The following is a 15,307-nucleotide window of genomic DNA, read 5'->3' as shown; positions in this document are numbered from 1 at the left end:
TCATTTTCTGGTAAATTGAAATCTGTAGGTACTACTCTACACTCATACGTTTTCTGGCACTTAACGACCCTTCATATCCCGAGAAAAATAAACGTTTACGCATGAAAGTATCCCAGATTCCTTCACCACATCATGACATCTTTTGTACTTCAATTGTTGAAGCAGCAGAAAAATAAATTATTATCATTATTATTAATAACTAGCATCAATTACCCGCTTTTTTGGGTTAAATTAAGAAAAAATAGTAATATGTTTCGTTAGTCAGTCACGTTTTACTATTCCTAAAACGTTCCTTGATATTTGTCATTTTCGATAATTTTATATATCCCCCTCTCCTCCCCATGTTGTGGGCCACTGCATTGGAAGTGTCATTGTTAATCTTAGCGGCCCCGAAAACTATGAATTCGACTCTGATATTGGTCATTTCGATTATATATATATATCCATTTCACAATTTGCGGGGCTGAATTTGATCTTAAATGGCATCAGAAGTGTCACTGTTCATCTCAGCGACCTCAAAAACTATGGATTCGACACTAATATCGGTCATTTTCGATAATTTGTAAATGTCTTTCTCCCTCCTTTAAGTTACATCGTAAAAGTGATATTACAAAAAACATTTCATGTTCGAACTTCATCTAGGTTTTAAAGATTTGATCGAGATCGGTCCGGTAGTTCAAGAGTTATTAAGTTTTATTTTATATATCCCCCTCCTATCCCCTTTTCTAAGTTCTACCGTCAAAATGAAATGATAGAAAACATCTCAGGCCCGAACCTCATATACGTTAAAAATTTGATCGAGATTGATCGTTTGGTTAGAGAGTTATTAAGTTTTACTTACTTTTCAACTCCTTCCTCCCCCTCCCCTAAGTTCTGTTGTCAAAGTGAATAGATAAATACAATCCCAAGCCCGAACCTCATCTATGTTGAAAATTTGATCGAGATCGGTTGGGTGGTTCAAGAGTTCAGTTTTATTTATTTATATATATATATAAATTTCCCCTTCTCCTTCCCCCCCTAGGTTCCACCGTCAAACTGAAAATATATTTAAAAATATCCAGGCCTGAACCTCATCTACGTTGAAAATTTGATCTAAATCGGTCGGGTAGTTCAAGAGTTGTTTTATTCATTTTTATAGATTTTTATTAATAGCGATTTACTTAGTTAACGCTAACGAAAACGTACAAGCATATCGGATTTCAAGTTTTTATCGTAATTCCAAATACCTAAAACATGAGATTATAGGTATTAAAAAAAAAAAAAAAGAAAAAGAAAAAAAAGAAATTCTTCATCCCTCCTTTAGACCCCCTAAATATTAAAAATATTCACTTTTGGCAAATTTTCCTGCCGGTTAGTCGCGGAAAGCTACAATCATGCCAAATTTCAACTTTCCATGTCAACTGGAAGTAGCCCTTTAATTTATGTCAGCTCGAGTAGTTTTATATATAGTTAAGATATTATGGCTATATTAATAATTTATATACAGGGTGGCCACAAAGTCCAATTACCCCTTGATAACTGCTAATGCAAGTTTTCCCGTTACCCCTTGATAAATGCTAATGCAAGTTTTCCCGTTACCCCTTGATAAATGCTAATGCAAGTTTTCCCGTTACCCCTTGATAAATGCTAATGCAAGTTTTCCCGTTACCCCTTGATAACTGCTAATGCAAGTTTTCCCGTTCCCCTTGATAAATAATAATGCAAGATTTCCCGTTACCTCTTTATAAATGTTAATGTAATATTTTCTATTGTTTCAGATTGTGTGAACGATGGCTGATACTTCCAGTTACAATATTGAAGAACGTGTTATTGCAAGTTGTTTGATGCATGAGAGAAACCACGATGCCCAGAATTTACCACCTGTGATAATGTGCTATGGGGGTTCATAAAGGGCATCGTTCCACAAAACCGTTACGATACCACTGCCGAATTGACAGAAGCTGTGAAACAAGCTTTCACCTAAGTTACTCCTACAATGCTCCGCAAAATGTTGTACAGAACCTCGCGGCGTATTATCCTTTGTCATGAGAATGACTGTCGACAGACTGATCCTTTGGATACTTAATGTTTCCTATCTCAATAAAACTTCTCGAAAGCATTGTTGTTCATGTCAACGTCTAGTGGTTTATGTTACTTATTTTCAGGAGGAACGGGACTTTCTGGCCACCCTGTACACGGAGACAGAAGTTATTAAGAGTCACTGATAAAAGTAGAAATAGCTTAAAGCTATCTTCTTAATCAAACCAGTCGCATACATTTGTGAATAAACGCTAACAAACAAAATAATATCCCTAGACTCACCTTCCCCATTCCGAATGTCTTTGTCGGTGTGTTGACCGAGATGAAGATTAGGTCCGCTTGAGTAATTCCAGTTTCTATATCTGTTGAGAAAAATAAGTTCCGTCCTCGGCACTGGCGAACCACATCGTCTAATCCTGGCTGAAAGTAGAAAGAAAAGTGTAAGTAATTTCAAAACGCCGTGGTTGTCATTCTAGGGTTATTAATTAAGGCAGAAATATGATGTTAGTAACTGTAAAATAATACATACTACATTATCGAAGGCATTAGTATCTCACAGAACTTATGAAATGAAATGAAATCTTTGAGTTTTACGTCCCGCGATTATGCCGGTTAGGCTAAAGGAGACGGTGATGATGAATAATGAATGAAAAAGGTGGAATGAAGAAAGTGGGAGGAAACGGGAGTACCCCGAGAAAACCCACGCACACGGTGTTTGTCCACTACAAAGTTTACTTGGCGGGGCTGGAATCGAACCCGGGACCCCAAGCACCAGAGGTGAACGCTCTACCACTGAGCCACCGCGGCCCTCTCACAGAACTTAGTATAATCATAAAGGGTGTGTCTCATGCATGATTATATTTCACAACATGTAGCAAATCATTGGTTACTCTAGCCTGATATTGCAGTGAATGAATATAGAGAGTTAACTCTCTAATATATGATTAGTTACAGACAGGGCCGGCTCTACCATGTGTGCAAAACGTGCATTTGCACTAAGCGGAAAAATCTGTCATAACTATATCATTTAAAATAAAATTTTTTATGATGATGGTAGTTAAATTTACTAAGCTGACCTTCTAGTTGAAAATTTAATAAAATGAAAACTTTGAGCTTTACGTCCCACGGTTATCCCGGTTAGGTGAAACGAAAGTGTGATTATGAGAAATGAATGAAATGGTGGAATGAAGAAAGTGGGAGAACCTCGAGAAAAACAAATGCAAACGGTGTTTGTCCACCAGAAAGTTCACTTGGCGCGAGCTGGGATTGAACCGTGGGCCCATTGCACTAGAGGTGAACGCTCTACCACTGAGCCACCGCGGCTTCGACGTTCTATTTGAATACTATTTGGTCTAGGAATTAATTCGTGCGGTTGGTACGCACACATTGAAGCTGTAGTACAAACACAAAATACATAAATACCTTAAGAAAAATATTGTCCATCGCTAGCCACCACTTTCGCCCATCTGTCAGGCAATGTACGGATTCCGTGGCGAAAGAAGTCCTCATCCTTGGAAGCGATCCAGTCAGAGACCCATGTTTCGATATCTTCTGAAGTAGTAAACCGCTGTCCAATCAAATCGTTGTTCATGCAATCGAACAAGTAGTAGTCCGAAGGAGCAACGTCTGGTGAATACGGCGGGTGGGGTAAAACTTCCCATCCGACATTTTCTAAATAGGTTTTGACCGGTTTTGCGACATGTGGGCGAGCGTTATCATGTTGAACAATAAGTTTATCATGTCTGTTCTCCCATTCTGGTCGTGTTCTGGCCAGAGCTTGCTTCAAACGCATTAATTGTCGTCGATAACGTTCTCCATTCATAGTTTCACCCGGTTGCAGCAGCTCATAGTACACCAAACCTTTCATATCCCACCATATGCACAGCATAACCTTTGCACAGTGAATATCTCGTTTTGGTTGTGATGGACCTGGTTCACCTGGTTTCACCCAGGCCTTTTTTCGTTTAGGGTTCTCGTAATGGATCCACTTCTCATCACCCGTAATAATTCGATGCAGAAACCCCTTTCTGCTCTGTCGTTGAAGCAGCAATTCGCAAATGGTTTTTCGTCTTTCAACGTCTCTGTCTTTCAATTCATGTGGAACCCAATGTGACATCTTTTGAATCATTCCCATGGCTTTCAAGCGTTTGGAGACTGTTGTTTGATCAACGCCTAATGCTGCTGCAAGTTGTTCCTGCGTTTGACACGAATCCTGCTCGAGCAATGCTGTCAATTCTTCGTCTTGAAATTTTTTTGGCTGTCCAGCTCGCTCTTGGTCTGCCAAGCCGAAATCACCACTTCTAAACCGTGCAAACCACTTCTGACACGTTCGCTCAGCTAGAGCATGGTCACCATACACTTCCACCAAAATACGATGACTCTCAGTCGCACTTTTCTGCATGTTAAAGTAATGCAGCAGGACACCCCGCAAAAACACTTTATCAGCCACAAATTGCGCCATGTTCACTTAACTACAAACTGGTGTTGTTGACGCTTTAATTCACTGCCCTATACTACGAACGATACGCGATGACAGGGGTTTGCAACACATGTGTGGATACACGGAACTGTGGGACGCTCCGTTCGTTGCGCCATCTCTTGTCCACCCGCACGAATTAATTCCTAGACCAAATACATTCATCACGTTTAGGTCGCATTAGATTAAGGTCATAAGGGCAGTGCCAAAGCAAATGGTCAAACAAATCCCAGCATGAATTGCTTGATTGTTGTCAAATACAAGAACTCAATTCTCGAACGGTAGCGAATACCTGTTCCATTTAGTTAGTTATCACAGTTTTCATATGAAAATTAGTCTTGTCTTTGTCACAAACAAGTTCCTTACCATTCCAAGTGGAAACAAGCTTCTTTTTAATTATCAGATGTAGAAGGAAAATCAAGAAATAAAGATAAAAGAGCAAGCTGCACTAAAATTGCAAACTGATATATTGAAATCGAAGCCGGATATTGAATTGTATAAAAATGATTACCATCCTTCCTCTGCAGGTGAATTTGCTTTATGTTTCATTAATATAATATTGTTATTTAAATAAAGAAAGAAAAAAAATAGACACAACGAGATTGTATTTGTAGTGTTTAAGTCTTTCTAAGTGCACGTGATCTTTCCCTCCCCTTTGTTGTCCATGATGGGGTAACATACTTAAAATCGTGGACTTTCAAGATCTATTTTTTCTGGAGAAAGGGGACAGCAAATGGTGCCATTGCGCAGGGCGGCAAATATCCTAGGGGTGGCCCTGGTTACATAACGTAGGAAGCATTTATGTGAACATTGAACCTGTAACACACAAAGTGTGAAATGTATATGATTGGACCGGAACTCGAACCGAGGACCTTCGACGTACAGTGCAGATGCGTTAACCCTACGCTACCCAGTCCACTCCCAGAACAGCCATACATTCTTCGGTGTTCTTCCACTCAGACCACGTGGTTTGTACCACAACCTAGCTGTAAAAAAAATTAGTTGTTTCCTCCTTTCTTAATATACATGAAATTACAACCGTCAAAAAATGTTCTCAATATACTGACTCTGGATTGTCCAAGCACAGCAGATAGGCTGTTGTACAAACCATGTGGTCTGAGTCAGGGGTAAAAGTGGATCCGAAAAGGTAGGGACACGCATGACGTCAAGCAGTCCCCCGTGCCCATTTTTGCCCATTGATTTTTTTTTTGGAAAGCGGGAGGACGCCACAGATATTTTCTGGAAGTGGGGGGACGACGTCCCCCCGCGCCCCCCTCACTTTTACCCCTGGTCTGAGTAGATATCACCGACTTCGAGAGTGGAAGGAAGCAGATTTCGTACCTACAGAGGATCTAGTGTATAAAAAATTCAGTTTATTTCCTCCTTTCATTAATTATATTCCTAATATGTGTTGTAGTTACTTTATTATAGACAGCATCTAAAATTAAAAACAAAAGAGAAACACTTCATTTACATGTGAATACTTATAATGATTAAGCTTTAGTGGAAAAAAAAAAAATAGTCAAGAATGTAAAAATACTTCAAAGCTGAACTAACGAGATATAGAGGATTGTGATTGGAGTCGATCACGATATAACAGAATCAACGGTTGATTTCGTTTCTGTGGTAATGGTCTTCCGAGTTCCACAAGCGTAATCAGCACAATTCCCGTAAACTTTTTAAAGATAGTTATTTACCTTCGGGTGATAACGTTAAGCCTAACATATTTTCTATTACTCAACAATCAGAAGTTACCGCTACATATTAAAAAAAAAAAAAAAATCAACAAAATACATGTTAACAGTAACGCAAGAAATAACACAACAACAATATTTATGATTTGATTTGAGTTTAGTGTCCCTTTTTTCAGCAGCGTGGCTATATGAAACGTGCACCTACAGCTTAACTTGGAATTCGAACCACTTGAGCTCCCGCCGGGAATTGAATTCGGGTGTTCCACGCTAAAAGTGCGTATACAAAACGTTTAGGCACAAGGAAGGTCAGAAAATATCAAGCCAAGATTAACAAATACATTATTTACAACTTAATTTTATACAATGCAGTTCGGATTTTTTTTTTCCAGAAGCTAAGATATCTATTGTATGTGGAAGTCTATTGAAATCAGTACGAAGCCTGTACATGGGCTACCATTGGAGTATTGCAAGTCTGGGTTTTGGAAAATAGAATATATTCGTACTCCATGCAGTGGGAATGAATGGGTACTCTAAAATTAAGTGTGGGAATAGAAAATGACATTTTAGTTTCCCACTTGCTATTTTTGCTGTTTTATATCATCATTTTTGCGACGAGTATTCGATGCTATATTGAGTGGTCTCATGGTAGTTGCATCACTTAACCTATGTATCTCTAGAACTCTGTGGTGAAAAATTGCCGAAAAGAAGTTGAGGACAGTGTCTAGCTTGGAAAACTGGATGGAACAAGCTGGAGTTGAGTTGATTTTGAGTTAAACGTCCCGTTCAGCAGCGAGGCTATATGAGACGTGACCTACTGATTAACGTGGAATCCGAACCACATGAGCTCCTGCCGGGAATCGAACCCGGGTCTCCCACGCCAAAGACGCGTACGCTAACCGCTTAGCCACGAAGGAGCTCTGGAACAAGCTGGATTCCCACTCTCTTTCCCCCAAAAATTTCCAGAACGTTTCAAGGACAAATCACCAATCTTCCAGGATTTCGACATAGAACGGATAAAAGGATTGCAACATTCAAAACTCACAACAGTTAAATGAAAAGTACAGTAGCTTATGCAGTGAATATTAATACAAGTACAATATTAATACACAATGATTAAATGCACAAAGCGGAGTTTAATGTTTTATTTATTTATTTATTTTTGGTGGCCTCCCAACTCCCCTTATAGTCACCCGATCCACCCACATCCAGCACAAGTATTTTCATTCTTTCTACACGACATTTTAATTGTGCACCGAACAAATTTACAAACAACAAAAATCTATGGCATCTTCAATATGTGACAGTGTGACAGATATAATTAGGGCAAAAAAGGGAATTATGTTACAAGTTTTTGCAACTGAGTATGGAGTTGTGATTTCCTCATCTATAGACATAATCTCATATGAAATTTTTACTGAAGAGTATGTACAGTTGCGAAAATAGACTGATTATGAAGGATTGATACTGGTACAAAGCACAGTTTCTGGAGGATAGTGTTAGTGAAGGCAGCACCCAAGAATGGCTTGACAAACTAGTGGATGAAAGAAAAAGAGAGAAGTTCTCCCAGAAAACCACCCTGTTGGGAGAAACAATGCCCACCAACCACCCACACATGTACGATTATGACACATTATTATTCAGCACAAAAACTGGAATAGTAATCAATTAAAATCTTCATTATAATTATGAAAAATCTGACATTCAGTATTTCTGTACATTTCAAGGACAGAATTGCATTTTTAAGGACAATTTCAGGTTTTCCAGGGTTTCCAGAACGAGTGGAAACCCTGAACAAGTCATAGTCCAAATAGGTGATCTTTATTGCAGTACAAGAGAAAACAATGTCGAATTTTGAATTTCCGTAAATCTACAATATTCCTAACATTCGCATAGACTTTTTTCTCTCGTAACAGTAGCAATATGTTTACTGAAAGACCGCTTAGAGTTTCCTCGTGGCTAAGCGGTTATCATACACGCCTTAGACCCGGGAAGACCTGGGTTCGATTCCAGGCGGAAGCTTATCCGGTTCGGATCCCCCGTTAATCTGTAGACTAGGTCTCATATAGCCTCGTTGTTGAAGGGAGCGCTAAACTGAAAGTCAAATCAAATAAAAAAATGGAAAGAGTTTTCAGAAACGTTGCCATATACGATAAGCTATTATGCAAAAATTATAAGAAGCACTACAAAAATATATAAAACATACAATAAAATGCATCATTCATTGTAGGAACACAGGCCACAAGACAAAACGCATAGGAAACGCGATAGTAAAAGAGTTCTTCACTCTCTTGACACAAGCTACTATCACAGCCGGAAGTGTGGGTACTTATCGTATCAAGCACTACGATAACAGATTTCGCGGAATGAAAAGCGCAGAGAACAAACATAATGAAACGATTCTTTTAATCTTCACGTTTTTATGTATAAGGATACAGCATACGAGAACCACAACACATTAATAATTGTCTTTTTTCAACACAATTTTTACACTTTCAAGTCTTATAGAACATCTGTGTTCGTCAGTCCATCGACAAATATAAGATTTGATTTTGAATGTAGAGTGTAGCAGCAAGGCTACATTAGACGTGGAACTACAGCTTAACGTGGAACCCAAACCACGTGACCATCAGCCGGGGATTGAACTCAGGTGTTCCACAAATGCGGTATGTTAACCACTTGGCGTCTGTGCGGGTTTTCTCGGTGCCCTTTTTCCTTCCACTTTCATCGTTCCACCATTTGACTTATTACCATCACCATTTCCTTTAGCTTCTATGCATAACTGTGGGACGTCAAGCTTTAAAAAGATGGAAATGGGTCAAGGCAAAATGAACACAAACTTATGAAAAAATGACTACAAGAAAACACAGGGTGGCCGAAAAGTAGGTATACACCCCTGCATTGATCAAGTATAACATTCTAGTTTATGGGTTTATTTGCTCCGAGCTTAAGATATACGTAAAAACACATTAAGAACAAATAATAAAGAAACTAAGTATCTGATGGATAACAATAAAAAATGATATAAAATGCAATGAGCTGATCAGTACGGTACTGTATACCTACTTTTGGGCCACCCTGTATATTTAAAACTCGTGGCGTTCCTTACCTCGTATATGGGTAGCTTGTCAGAATTCCACTGTTCTATCCTTTCCTTGTTCTTATCGACGACCGTTACTTGAATGTCGGGACATTTCAGAGCCATCACACTGCATGTTGGCCCTCCTACATAGCCTGCACCAATGCAACAGATCTTCTTAATCACCATCTTTCCTACAAAAAGAGAATTAAAAATAACAAAATTAGCTTTACTAAGAAGACGGACGACCTAAAATATATTAAAACATTGCAACCATGATACTTGAAATTCTTGAATCCAACTAAAAAATGATATAACACATTTCTCTATGGGAACTGGTCACTTAAATCCGAAAGTCACTCAGGCAAGTTAGAGGAAAAGCAGTTGAGGATGCTCCAAGAGCATTGCCAGAACGAACTTAAAAAGAATGGAGAGATGGAGCGGGAAGGATAACTGTCATTGTTCCTAGATGTAAAAGTAAATCTTGTTATCCGCACCTTCTTCTCTTTCTCGCAAAAATTAGCAAAATATTATCTCTCTATGACTTACGGTTGCTTTAATATCCAGAAATTCGAACTTTTTTGGCCAATATCTGGAGAACGGTGGCCAGTTAGCCAGTTAATCAGTGGCCACCGGTTACTGTTTGGTACCAAAATGTTCACCATCCTCTTACCTGGTAGGTATTGATCAACACCAATGTCATCTCTGTACAACTTCTGGTTCCCGAGCAATTTCTCGTTAAATATCTAGAAATTGACCATTTTTTTTTTTTTGGCCAATATCACAAGAAAGGAAAAACGGTATGACATAAGAAAATAAAAGTTCCAAAGCATATCAATAGAGGATGTTGTAAGCGGCATGACAGTGGATTCAGCTACAAGTGACATTTTAAATCGAAATACGACGGCTTTGGCATGAGTTGCACATTAAACCAATTGTACTGTTCAATGTGCATGATTATTTCGGTTTTGTGACGAAAAAAAAAAAAAAAATGATTTTCAGGTCATTCAACAGCTGCGGCACTATTAGTGGAAAGTTCATCCACCACGGCGAGGTCGTACCACATTGGATAGGAAAAATCGGTTTCTAATTATCCTTCGGCCAAAATCCGTATATAGAGACCGCTTACAGCGCCATCTATTGACACAATTTGGAACGTGCTTTTTCTTACGCCCATACCGTTTCTTCCTTCTTCAAGTATATTCAGTTCAAATTTGAAGTCATTCGGACCAGTGCTTTTATATATGTACAGGGTGGTAGAACATAGGGGAGGGATTAGGGGGAGAAATCTACAAAAATAAATAAAACTTAATAACTCTTGAACCACCCTACGCATCTCGATCAAACTTTCAACATAGATGACGTTCGGGCTTGGGATAATTTGTATCATTTAACTTTGACGGTGCGACTAAGGAACGCGAGGGGGAGGCGGAGATATATACAGGGTGGTAGGTAACTCCACCGAAAAACTTTGGGAGGCGATTCCTTATATGAAATGAAAGAAAGAAGTTCTAATAAACATTGGCCGAAAAACGTCTTCTTTCAGAGTTATGATCCATTGAAAATTCGAAATATCACTTTTCAAAACTCCCTAACTTAGAAACTATAGGACCTATCCCGAGCGGTTTAAGGAATTACACAGGGACTAGTACGTGCTCTATCTAAATATCCATGTTTTACCATCCTCCGTTATCGGTGAAAGGAAATGTAAAAAGGAAGTTGAAGTATAGGGATACTCCTTTAAATACTAGTGGTGCGTTCGTTTCGCTGGTACCGGTAAATTCTGAGTATATATATCGTTTTGAAGTTGAGACTTTAATTATAATCACCTTGTATATAGCCATGAACGTATTCACTAATAGCTATGTCGTCACTATCCTTCTTTATACAAACCGAAATATAGTCTGGAAATCAATTCAAATGCATTTAGGTACGTAACTTACAATTTTAATTCAAAAGTCAAGCTTACAAGTAATAAGTGTATCACTGCAGATTGTCTACTAAACTTGACTTGAATACTTTCGGTGATTCCAATGTCCTGCTTGAAAAATATCCAGTACAATTCTCACAACAGCAAGATGGCTCTCAGTGGGTGGTATTCGGAACTGTCCAAACAGTTGTATCCTCTTACTATTGACATTGTTACTTAACGTGTGTCCAAAGACGTTATCATACTTTTGGTCCCCTTTTAGCTGTGAATAATGATTTACACATGTGGATTTGGGAGGACACTTTGCTTTTTCTCTTTTTTTTTTCCTTCGCCAACGAAAGGTAGATGCTCATAAATATAGGCACACTGACCAACTGCCTGCGTATGGTTCACTTCATCTCAACCGAAGAAGAAAGATTTTCTGCTGAACGTGTCAAAAAAGAAAACAATACAAATCATTCGAGTTTCCAGGCTACTTTTTTCTTCGCCAAAACATTTCAGACATTGCATTCCTTTCTCAAGTGACAGAGAAGATAAGCTTTCATCGAACCCCCTATTCTGGCCAAGAACTATCAAACAGTTCGAATTTCTTAGCAACACCGGATTTCGGAGAAAATACCTGTTTCACTCCCATGTAGTGGGGGGACAAGACTAATAGGTCAATTTTCTATACGACCCACTAACGCTTTTAAGCTTTTGCAAGAAGATTATATTACGGTGAACTAAAAGAAAAAAAAAGTCAGTGCCACATATCACGGTCGCCTCTGGATAAGATAACAGATAAACAAAAACCAGTTGGAATTGCATTGTTCTGTTTGCAATCTGTCGAACACTACAAATTTTTCCACTGTAAATACTTCGAATTATCGAAATAGGAGATTCAAAAGTTCGATTTATCCACGATTTTTTACCATTGTTTTTAACAGTTTTCAAGGGGAATAGACTTTAGTTCGAATTATCCAAGTTCGAATTAAAAAGAGTCCGCTGTATTTTGATACCAAATATTAACCAGTGCCACTGTCCAACTGGCCACTGGATGCCAGTGTCCAGTTGTATAGTGGCCATCAATTAATATCGGTACGAAAATGTTTACAACATTCTATCAGGGATTGATTAATACCAATATTAACTCTCTATGACTTACCGTTTCCGTTATATTGGCCAAAAGATAGTTCCGATTTCGGGATATTTAAGGAGCCACATCTCCGGAACCAGAAGTCACTCAGAAATCATATTGGTGTTGGTCAATACCTAAGAGGATGGTGAACATTTTGGTACCAAATAGTAACCGGTGGCTACTGATTAATTGTCTCTTGGCCAACTGGCCACCGTTGCCCAGATATTGGACAAAACATTTCGAATTTTTAGATATTTAAGCAGCCATATCTCGAGAACTGTAAGTCATAGAGAGATAATATTTTACTAATTTTTGCGAGAGAGAGGAGGTGTGGAAAAAAAGATCTACTTTTACATCTAGGAACAATGACAGTTATTCTTCCCGCTCCGTCTCTCCATTCTTTTTAAGTTCGTTTTGGCAATGCTCTTGGAGCATTCTCAACTGGTTTTATCTACGAACGCTTGCACAGAAAAATAATAATGATAATAAGTACGGTCTGCTACATAAGGACTACAAATATGCTATTGTTTTACATAGATCACCTCCTAATATCCCAAAATTTGTATCCTATAGCGACTTTACATTTTGTGTTTGCGCAGATAAAAAATGAGGGTACTATTATATACATACTGAATCTTTACTTAAGTTCTAAGCGACTTTGCGTTTCTTACTATGTATGCTTCCAGAAGTGTGAGAACTAGTGATACAGGCAAGCTGTACAGAGGTTAGTACGCCGAAATTAAAGGGCGGACGCCAAGATAAGACAAAAAAATATAGACCAACCTGGGTGCACAAAAGCTTCCTATCGGAGTTATCGGCTGCCGAAAACGTTAAAAAATGATATTTTAAAGGTCCATAGCTCCAAAACTATGGGGTCTACCTACCGTAGTCGAACTAATATGTGCTCTATCCAAAAATACATGCTTCAGAATCCTGCAGTACTTCCGCAACAATTTTTATAGAGGTAGTTAGTGAGTACTTCATATATGACCGTAATCAAACTGCATGTACAAAAATTGTTGCGTGAGTACCATTTTCATGTTTTTAATTTTCATTTTCAACTTCATTTTTTTATGTTTTCGGCAGCCTATAGCTCCGAAAGGAAGGTCTATATTTTTCGTCTTATTTTGGTGTCAGGAATCACCTCCAAACGTTGTTGGTGTTGTTTTAAAACAATCTATCTATCTATCTTTGTATATATATATATGTTATTTCAATCTTATTATTTAATTAGAAGTACCGCGCTTGTAAAAATAAATTCCTTACAACATTGTCCTTTTTAATAAAGTAATAGATTTTACCCGTTTATTTCTGAAATCTCAGGAATTCTTTTTAACTTGCACTCTCTTCCCAAGTCGGCATTAAAACATTAGCCAAGTCGACAGTTAATATACAGCAGAGCGTCGATTATCCGAAAGTCGGTCAACCGAACGACCGCTTAACCGAACTGTGTACTCGCTCGCACCTGTTACTCTCCCACCCTACCGTCCATCATCCCCCTCACTCCCAAACCAAGTTTCCCACAGTAGTCGCCGCACTGAGCCACCGCTGGCGGAACATTGCTTCTAATGGGGCCTTCATAAGGCGCTGCTGGCCGGCCAAGCCGCCAGTCGCTGTGTTTCAACAATCAGCACACTTCTGTCGGTTTGGCACTGGCTGTAGAAGTAGCGGCAGTATCAAAGCTGTTCACAGCAACAGCTGCGCCAGCTTAGAGTTGAGGCGTGCCGCTCCGCGCATGGCAAACAAACATGTACAGTGCGATTATCCGAACAAACCAGTTTTCCGAACACCCATGTCCCCCAATTACTTCGGATAATCGACGCTCTACTGTACTTTATTTCGCGCGCGGAGCACATTATGAAAATAAGAGAAAATTAAATCCTTTAGTTTAATGTCACATGATTTTGTCCCTTAGGCTAAGGGAGACTATGATTAAGGAAAGTGAATGATTATGGAAAAATTGGCGGAATAAGAATGTGGGAGGGAACGGGAATACCCCGAGAAAACCCACGGACATGATGATGCTGTCTACCACAAAATTACTCGGCCGGGAATCGAACCAGTGGTGCACGGACCAGAGGCAAGCGCTCTGCCACTGATTCAAAGATAATATATGAACTGTATGCCATAATTTGGAGAACTCTTCACTATTCTAGTAGAGGAGTTCTCAACCTATTTTACTGGCATACCACCGTAAGTCGTACGCACCACCTAGCCACAGTCAATGTACCTGCATAAATACGCGTATTGCAGATTAAGGAGCTATGTTTTTGTGAAGAAATGAAATGGAATGAAATCTTTAAGTTTTACATCCCACAGTTATGCCTGCTAGGCTGAAGATGAGAAATGAATGAAATGGCGGAATGAAGAAAGTGGGAGGAAACGGGAGAACCCCGAGGAAACCCACACATATGGTGTTTGTCCACCACAAAGCTTACTTGGCACAAGCTGGGATCGAACCAAAGAACCCATGCACCAGAGGTGAACGCTCTACCACTGAGCCACCGCGGCACTAGCTATGTTGTTATGTACTACATATATCTGTTAATGCAGAAGTATGTAAATAGCAAAAATAATATTTGAGAGCACTACAATGGGGAAAGGGGTGAAAAGAAAATCACTGAAAACTGCCACAATATGGGAACAGGCCGGAAACCTGGACAAAAACCTTCAAACTGGAACTGTCTCGGTAAAAACAGGATGAATGGTAACCCTATTTATGGCTAATAATAATAATAATAATAATAATAATAATAATAAAGATTTGATAAACGGTTACCGTCTCTTTCAGCAGCAAGTGTATATCAGACGTGGACCTACATCTTAATGTGGGTTTCAAATCCTTGAGCTCCCGTTGGGAATGGAACCCGAATCTTCCAAGCCGAAGGCGTGTACGCTAACCGCTTAGCCACAAGGAGCTTTTAGAGTCGATAGGAAGCTCTGCTCAAGTTGTTTTTGCAGTGCAGGAAGTTAACGATAATATGATTCTTCAAGC

General features: G+C 39.1%; 1 protein-coding gene across 1 annotated transcript in view; it reads right to left on the bottom strand.

Annotated features, from left to right (window-relative positions):
* sgl (UDP-glucose 6-dehydrogenase sgl) overlaps positions 1–15,307 on the bottom strand; it is an 82,802-nt gene that overhangs the window by 61,815 nt on the left and 5,680 nt on the right. The window contains exons 2-3 of the mRNA XM_081744739.1: positions 9,296–9,459; positions 2,302–2,439 (exon numbers count right to left, since the gene is read on the bottom strand). Of these exons, the coding sequence (XP_081600865.1) occupies positions 2,302–2,439; positions 9,296–9,454 (297 nt within the window). The 5' untranslated portion in view covers positions 9,455–9,459. The remainder of the gene's footprint in view (positions 1–2,301; positions 2,440–9,295; positions 9,460–15,307) is intronic.

The sequence above is a fragment of the Thermobia domestica genome, chromosome 17 (assembly GCF_964235325.1).
Source record: "Thermobia domestica chromosome 17, izTheDome1.hap1.1, whole genome shotgun sequence".
Classification (NCBI taxonomy): Eukaryota; Metazoa; Arthropoda; class Insecta; order Zygentoma; family Lepismatidae; genus Thermobia; species Thermobia domestica.
This window is presented reverse-complemented; position numbering and strand designations above follow the sequence as displayed.